General features: G+C 23.9%; 1 protein-coding gene and 1 long non-coding RNA gene across 5 annotated transcripts; both read right to left on the bottom strand.

Moving 5' to 3' along the window:
* Nucleotides 1-816: 816 nt before the first annotated feature.
* LOC126901686 (uncharacterized) lies at nucleotides 817-4,082 on the bottom strand. Of its 4 annotated transcripts, XR_007703089.1 has the most exons (6): nucleotides 3,960-4,082; nucleotides 2,796-3,825; nucleotides 2,195-2,227; nucleotides 1,719-2,028; nucleotides 1,130-1,201; nucleotides 817-928 (listed from the first exon to the last, which is right to left on the bottom strand). It is a non-coding gene; the product is annotated as an uncharacterized LOC126901686 (long non-coding RNA). The 4 variants fall into 4 exon arrangements; XR_007703087.1 differs by lacking the exon at nucleotides 1,719-2,028 and adding an exon at nucleotides 2,045-2,076 and having other exon boundaries at nucleotides 2,796-4,082; XR_007703086.1 differs by having other exon boundaries at nucleotides 2,796-4,082.
* Nucleotides 4,083-5,937: 1,855 nt separating this feature from the next.
* LOC126901681 (50S ribosomal protein L1-like) lies at nucleotides 5,938-8,422 on the bottom strand. Its single transcript, XM_050678346.1, has 8 exons — nucleotides 8,259-8,422; nucleotides 8,030-8,192; nucleotides 7,850-7,942; nucleotides 7,486-7,771; nucleotides 7,085-7,199; nucleotides 6,390-6,508; nucleotides 6,233-6,336; nucleotides 5,938-6,158 (listed from the first exon to the last, which is right to left on the bottom strand). Exons 1-8 carry the CDS (start codon nucleotides 8,263-8,265, stop codon nucleotides 6,023-6,025), a joined length of 1,023 nt encoding a protein of 340 aa, XP_050534303.1. The 5' UTR covers nucleotides 8,266-8,422; the 3' UTR covers nucleotides 5,938-6,022.
* Nucleotides 8,423-8,723: the final 301 nt, after the last annotated feature.

Below are 8,723 nucleotides of genomic sequence, written 5' to 3'. Positions count from 1 at the left end.
GTTTATTTTGCTTTTGGAATAATCCACCAATTTCTAAGAGTTTCTAATGATAGTGATTTTAATCTCTATCAGATATCATCTTTACTTGTCTCAACTATTTATANATATCATCTTTACTTGTCTCAACTATTTATATATACGAATATTTACAGATATATCCATGTCTTCAGTTTTGACATGTTGACATTTAGAACTCATTGCAGAATTCATCATTAGAGCAATTGTTTTAAGTCCATTAATTATAATGTGATTATTCAGACGCCAAATTAACGAGTTAAATATCAGTCCTTTTTAATAAGTAATATTAAGTTAATAATTTTAAATAATAAAAATTGATCACTTGTGGCTATAACAGTATGTGTTTAGCGTTGATAATGGTAACATTGTTTCCGAAATACGTATCCGCGACTTTTCATTAATTTTTTGTGGCTTTGAGTTTAATATTTTTAATATTTTTTACTTTTTTAAATTAATAATATTTTTAATATAGTTTTAATTTTACTTAATAATTTTAAAGATAAAACTTAATATTTTGTGGGTTTTACATCTCTTTTTCTTACAACTAATTAATAAATATTGCCAACTTTTTTTAGATATATGTATATAAAAAAAATTATCACAATATAAAAATAGTTTGATAAAAATAAAATGATTCTTATTGCTCTATTGTATTAATGAAGATATTTTATGAAATATAGGATTGTTAATTTTAATGTTATAATATATTTATTAGTATAACTGTAATATTCTTTGTAATAAAACTTAGTAAAGTAGTGCTAAATTCTTTAAAATAATCTTTNATATTCTTTGTAATAAAACTTAGTAAAGTAGTGCTAAATTCAAAGATACATGTTAATTTGTTTCAAATGATCAGGGATTATTAAAAGTTGAGGTGAACCATCTTCAACTTCAGGATTAACTTCTACATCTGAATAAAAATTAAAAATCAGTTATCATAAAATATAATATTGACCTAATAATTAGAAGAAAAAATAATTTATTAGGTAATAATAAAATGATGTATTTTTTTAGGGTTAAATAGACTAAAATAATTCAAAAATTATATTATACTTGAATTATAATTTAAGTGAATTTTAAGATTGTATATTAAATATGTTAATATTGATACCTGATTTATTAATTGTGAAGTCAATATGTTGACTTACAATTGATGCATCGCTTTTAGGATTTTTCGAAATTTCTATAATACAAATGAATCATTTAAAATATTAGCTGTTGATAAAATTGATTATTAAAGATAATTTTAGGGGTCCTCTAATTTGATATGATGGTTATATGTTAACCCTTCTAACATCTAAAAGTGGCAAACAAAACTTAATATTTGATCTTGATAGCATCTGAAGTGTCCACTACATCACACAACGTNTGATCTTGATAGCATCTGAAGTGTCCACTGCATCACACAACGTCCCATAAGAAATTATCAAGATATAAATAAAACTTTGCATTATTATCGTTTTGTTTGAATATTATTTCTTTGTTTGCTTTAGCGTCAAAAGTAACATTAAAATTTTTAACTAGTGTATTATATAATATACTGGTCAAAACTAGTAGTATATACTACTATAATATTATATAAAATTATAAATACATTGAACGTTGGGTTTGGTTGCATTTAGAAATTCCATAAAGTGGAATTATATTTAAAAAAAAAATAATGTTTAGATTTTTACCTTTAATTACACTTTAAGACTTACCTTTGTCTCAAAGTTCATGTTTCTACATATATGGGAAGTGTTTTATGTATGTGTGAGTAACAAAAGTGTGAATTTTAAAAGGCTCCCATTTTTAAAATGACTAAACATTAAGAGATCATATTTTTACAGCGTTTTATGCTACTAGATCTTTATTTATATTTAAATTTTCAACAGTATATCTTAAGTAGAAACCAAAATATGTAGTTTCGAAAAATCGGGTGATTGTTTCTTGTAAAGTGCAACTGTATTGTTAGAACTTGGTTCGGTGTACTACCGTGCGCTCAAATAAACATTTAAATAATTCAGCACACTGAAAAAATATTTACCTTTTCATTATTTTCCTCTGGCAATTTTAAGTCTAATACATTTAAAGAATTTATTAAAAATGTTGACAAATAAATACATAATATTATACTTGATTTATTATTTGAATTAATTTAAGATTGTATATTAATTAAATAAGTAAATATTGATACCTGATTCATTTATTATAATGCCAACATGTTGACCTATAACAGATACATCAGTTATAGGATTTTTGAAATTAGTATAATACAAATAAAATATTTGAAGAATTAGCTGCTTATTAAAATAATTATTAAAAGTATTTTAAAGAGATAATTTTTAAAATTTTCATTTTCAAATTTTTCCTTTTACTTACATTATTTACATAAAATTTTAATCTAATTAAATAATCAAATATTACTATTAGTAATATTACAGAACAACAAAACAGTTTTTCTGAGGTAGGGGAGACTGGAGGCACTACGGTCACCTCACAAAAATTGTTATATCTGTGGTTCTGAGACTCTAAATATTATGCTATTACAACAAATGGATGCATATTGACAAACATATTGACTGTATTATGTCAAAGTCGCAGATTTTTAAAACATAATTTTATATATATATATAAATATTTATATTTTTTAATAATGCAAATGACCAGTATTCCCCCTACCCGGAGGAATATCGGCTATACATTAATACATGTAAAAAGATAGGGATAAAATAATTTAAAAAAGAATCACTGGAATATAGTTCATATAAATTATAAATATATAATAATTTGCTTACCTTAAATTAAATTTCTTAAACAATTTTTTTTAGATAAATAAACACTGAAAACTTTTTTCACACATTTAAACGTGAAAACATTTATTGATGATATCGGTCTAATAAGAATCAGATTTTTTTTATCATTCTTAATCTATACATATGGTCAACATAATTTTAGATGCATGGACTTATTAGACAATGTAGTGACCGGTATTATCCACTGACCATAATTCCCCAAGTCTCCCCTACTAGTTCAATGAAATTCAAATATCGAATATCGATAATGAGTTATACGACCTAGCATTATATATAACTTAAAACAGTATTGTACCATTTTATTAAATTGAATGATTATTTTAAATGATACTGATATATTTAATCTATTTAATTGACCAATATATTAAGTATCAGTTTTAATATTGGCTCAGTCCTAAAAAATTACAAATGGAACGAATAAATAATTATTATTTTAAATAATACATATAATGCACACAAATATTCATATTATGTTCGAAATTTACTGGAAGAGTTGGTACAGTTGTCTCTTGAGTTTCCTCATTGTAGATAAAACCTAGATTTAAGTACTTCTCTTGAATAGTTTGTTGAGCTATATAGTTAATTTTTGTGCTTAGAAAATCGTAGAGCTTTGGTTTTTTTCCTACAGATAATATTTCATTAAATTCTTCATTCTAACTCTTCCATAGTACTGTCAAATCTGTAGACTTTAGATTGCATTTACTTAAGTCTTTTTTTAGTTCTTTATTTCTTTTAAAAAAGAACTCTTTAATGGCCGATAATGTTTGTTGAGTAATTATTGGAAATCAACATTTTTTTTAAAGGTACATCATTTCTTAAATTTGTTATTACCGTATTTAAAATATAATTGTTACACAAGTTTGTTCCCCACACACTTCCGTGATATTTTTCAATACTATCCAATGCGCCTTGCATAAGGTTCGTCATCCAAATTATTCTTCGTATAATATATATAAGTTCATTGGTACAATAGTATACATATTCATGAGGATTTTCTTGAATCCCAATAAATCTACAATGATTAAGAAAATTGTCCAAAGTAAATAAAATTGTCACTAAAACATTGACGTAAGAACACCTAAGAAATATTTTTGTAATGTGTATTCGTCTATTATATTCTTAATTTAATATAGGTTGTTTTATTACATCTACTAAAGTAAAGTTATTTTTTCTGTATTTGACATATTTTACATCATCCAAATTTTTCCATCCATCATGACTTAACAAATACTATAATAAATGAATATTACGTTTTTTGATAATTTGATAGTAATTTTTTCAAAAATAATAATAAATTGAAAAATTCAGTATAAAACATTTAATAATACTGATGTTTTTTTACTTGAATTGATGATGTGTAATTTTTAATATTTAAATGAGTAGTGCACATAATTTATCGTCTGTGTTTGAAGATTCAAATAATTTATTTGCTCGATACAGTAAATTTGTATTTTATTTAAAAATGATATAAAAACATCATCTACATCACAGTAGTAAAACAAACTTAGAATATACTTAGACATTAAAAATTGTAAATAATGAAAAAAATATATATTTTTTAATGCATTTTGNATATACTTAGACATTAAAAATTGTAAATAATGAAAAAAATATACATTTTTTAATGCATTTTGTTAAAAACTTACAGTATTCTAATTCAAATAATAAACTCCTATTGAACTGTAATCTGCTTTATCATTGTAAAATTATATTTTAATTATTTTTTTTTTTTTTTATAAATGTAGGTGATTAGTGGGTGCTGTTATTTAACTAAATATTTCCTATCATATTCTTTCTTTCACCTAGATATAAATATGCCAACAACCAGTAATTTTCTTAATTAGATCATCAACTATTAAATAGTTAACTAGGGATGTTGCCAAATTAAAGCTGGTACCCTTATGATAATGCCTGAACATAACAAAAACTTTAGCACTAATTTAATTTTAATTAATTAAGTGGATCGTGGTAAGTGAATCATTCTGTATATCTTGTAGGTAATATGTGTATTGAAGCTACTGGTAATAAATTATCTCCAAATAGGGATTGTGTATGTATGTACAATATGTGCAACTTAAAATTAAATTTTCATTATAGATATATTATTGATCACTATCAATGTTTGTTATTCAGGAATAAGCCAAAATTACATATCCATGATTATTAAAATATACTAAGTATAAATATAAACATTAAACAAAATTTGGCAAGGATTAAATAAACATAGAAAAAATAAAACTAAAAAAAAAAAATTAGGTTGATTTTTTAAATTTATTAAACGATCTATTTGATAATGCTTACTCGAATAAAATGAGCCTAATTAAAAACGAAAAATTCTTATCTTTTAAAGACGAAAAGGTCGCATTGGTTATATCGTAAGTGAATAAAAAAATATGCGAAATTAAATACAGCAAAGTGAACGTGAGCTACGACAAACCTTGTTAAAAAAATCAATAGTCTAGTTTTTAGGGTTTTCGGTAGTCCAATTGGATTTAATAATAATTCCTAATTTACTTGTAATAAAAATTGTTGTTTGGTTACTAATAAATAATACAACTTCGAATACCGAACAACGTCTCGCGGTTTGAGGAAAAGTTAATGGGATTGATATAATCATAAACAGGAGATATTTCTGTGTATTGGAAGCTTTTAAAAAAAGTACAAGCATTTGTGTTTGATATAACATCATCTAATAGTGGTATTTTAAATGCATATTATTGGTGCAAAAGTTAAACAGATCAATTTTTATTTTTTACGTGTCAACATCATATATTTGAGATAATTTTGCAAACGATAAATTTAAATTTATTTAAATTAATTTTGTGTATTTTCAGGTGATATAGAACTAAAAAAACCCATAACTAAGTGTAACAGATAACATTTTGTCGTTCTCTAATATAACTTTAAATAAAAATCGAACTAAAAATGACTACAGTGAGTTTTTGGAGATTGTGATCATATATTTAGGTGGAACACTACTAAAAGTTATTAATTTTCAAAAACCTGGCACTCACCCTTTGGTGAGATGGATGTGTAAAGCTATTTATTGCCTCAATATGATCATGTTCCAAAAACAATGTTTAGGTACTTTCAAGGTTCACGTAAATGCAAATATACACACATATAAAAATGATAACTATATCTAGACATTTTTTTATTAAATATTTTTCACACTTAACAAAATACTAAAGTTTTAACAATTTTTTATTTTAAGCTCTTTGTGTTTTTTTTATTTCTTCTTCTTCATCTGAATCAGATTCAGAATCTTCTTCTTCGTGAGAATTTGAGTATGGGGATAAGTCTATGTTAAATTTCTCTCTTGAAGACGGTGTTTGTGCTAAACACCTATCAAATTTAAAATTAATTTGAAGTTTCTTTATTTATTCACAATACAATGCAAAGAATATAAATTATTGTACCTTGTTATGAAGGGAGATGATTCATTTTTCTTAGGAGCTCTTGTTATTACGTCTCTAAACAATGTTTTTAAGTTTTCTACTAAATGATCAGTCTCATCTGAAATCTTGGTACAAAAAAAGTCATTTTTAATAACACACATTTTATATAATATTATACTTGGCCAATTTTCATTTCTACAACTCCTAATGATTCATCATATGGATCAACTGTCATATTATATCTGACACCTTTCATGTAAAGTTTAATCATGGATATCAAATTAAGTGTTAATGCACCTGAAAGATCAATTCATAATAATGATTATTTAAATATATAACAATTTTGCAAATGTTTTCCATTACTTTCCATCAGTTTAATATTTAATAAATCATTTATTAAATTTTTAATCAATATTTTTAACATATTATGATAGTTAATATGAAAAAAAAACCTACTTTTTCAAGCTTAAAAGTGACTCTATAACATATATAAAAATTGCCAAAATCTGGGAACTGTTGACTGTTACTGATACCCTACATTATGTTTATTTTTAATAGTTTCAATTATTAATTCAATTAAATAGTTAATCTACAAAAATATCTTATGTTAAACTTGAACTGAAATTTTTAACAATCAAATTTTATATATTAATGCTAGTAAATAACATAAAATAATATACTAATAAATACTATTACAATTTTATATATTACAATATATAGTTAATGTAATATATACAGTTAATTACCATATTATGGAAATATGGTAAGTGAAAGTATTATCCCTGAATATAAAAGTGTTATTATAGAAACTATTAAATTAAGTATACTTCAATGGATCATTACAAGTTGGTAGAATAAATATCTATTACAAACCATTTTGAAGAGTCGGATAACGTCTCCTTAATAATCCTCGGATAGCAGTTAATTCAGTCAATATATCAGGATGAGCTAGGACATATTGGAAATCAGGTAACATTATAAGTCCTCTCTATAAAATGATTGAACAATTATAACTAACATTATAAAACAATATAATAAAGGCATGAAACTTATAAAAACTCATTAAAAGGTTTATATTATACGTATTATAAAAAATAATGCTTAATCAAAACATTATAGACATGATTAATATAGAAATATGACTTCAAATTTTACACAATTAATAAATATAAAATTTTTAATATTGAAATTAGTACAAAATCTTTTAAAAACTAGAACTAAATGTCCGTTATAACATTTGAACTACATATAATTTATTTATAAACTACACTTACCTCTATTTGCTTAATAATATCTTTTCCACCAACTAGCATAGCACCAGCACTTCTAGCTTCATCCATCATTTTCTCAGTTTGACAAAAAGCAAGAATAGTTCTATCTTCACCATGATCATAAGGGTAAGGCATCTCAATTATTTGGCTGTATTTACTAACAAATTTATTTTTTTTATCAGTAGATAAATCTAATTCTAAGCGAATATTTAAAGATGCATTTGGTAAATTCATTTGTGTTGGATGATGAAGTTCACGATGGGCTAGAATAGCATCTACAAGATTATACCTAAAAAATGATTTATCATAAATAATATGATAGTTGATACCTTATTAGAAAAAATAAAATAGAATGTATATATTATACCGTCGTAATTGATAAAATATTCCATTATAAACATCATCAGTAGGTACTCGCCAATGGAATTTTTCTATGGTACGGCTGGATTTTCCTATTTGTCTGTTAAACAAATAATACATATATAATATATACTCTTGGATACCAAATTATATATTTAATGAATAACATGTAATCAACATATCTCACTTTTTTTTTAATAAAGTCATAGTTTTTCTTGCTTTAGCTAAATTAGCAGCTTTATTCTTTTGATGTATTTTAGCTTTCCTTTCTCTAGTACCTTTACGAGCACGGAATCGAACAGGTACAATAGAGGTGACTGATGGTAGTGATCGAAATAAATTACCGAATTCTGCGATTAACAATAAAATGAATAATAACGTTTTCTGTTTAACATGAAAACTAAATAAATACTTACTGAACATTTTTTTGTAAAACAAGTAATCTTATATCTTTATAATTATTAATAATATAGAAAACAAATATTTTATAAGAATTTAAATTTTATAATTATTATTGAATAACTATTATTGAACAACTATCTATTGGGCCAAACTCCCGGCTTTAATGTCAATACCTAACTGATAACTATTGATAATATCTCATATCATGAAAGCAATTTGAAAAAAATGATAACATTATTAGTTTAAAATATTCGAAAATGCCCATCACTAATTTATATAGCAGCATGTTACCAAAAAAATTAGAATACTAACAGTCTATAATTTTACAAAAATTTGAAATTCCATAGACTATTAGTAACACACACAAATAGAGCTAAAAAATTAATAAATTACAAAGTAAAATTATTTACTTTTGTAGTTGAATACTTTTAAAATATCAAATCTAATTCGACATTAAATACATTAAAAATATTAGTAAT

This window comes from Daktulosphaira vitifoliae, unplaced genomic scaffold (genome assembly GCF_025091365.1).
Source record: "Daktulosphaira vitifoliae isolate Bord-2020 unplaced genomic scaffold, ASM2509136v1 Scaffold_3, whole genome shotgun sequence".
Lineage (NCBI taxonomy): Eukaryota > Metazoa > Arthropoda > Insecta > Hemiptera > Phylloxeridae > Daktulosphaira > Daktulosphaira vitifoliae.
This window is presented reverse-complemented; position numbering and strand designations above follow the sequence as displayed.

Coding starts and splice junctions, on each gene's coding strand:
- LOC126901681 (XM_050678346.1), bottom strand. Junction 7,943..8,029: donor ATGACTTTATTAAAAAAAAA/GTGAGATATGTT, acceptor TTTGTTTAACAG/ACAAATAGGAAAATCCAGCC. Junction 7,200..7,485: donor ATATTATTAAGCAAATAGAG/GTAAGTGTAGTT, acceptor ATCATTTTATAG/AGAGGACTTATAATGTTACC.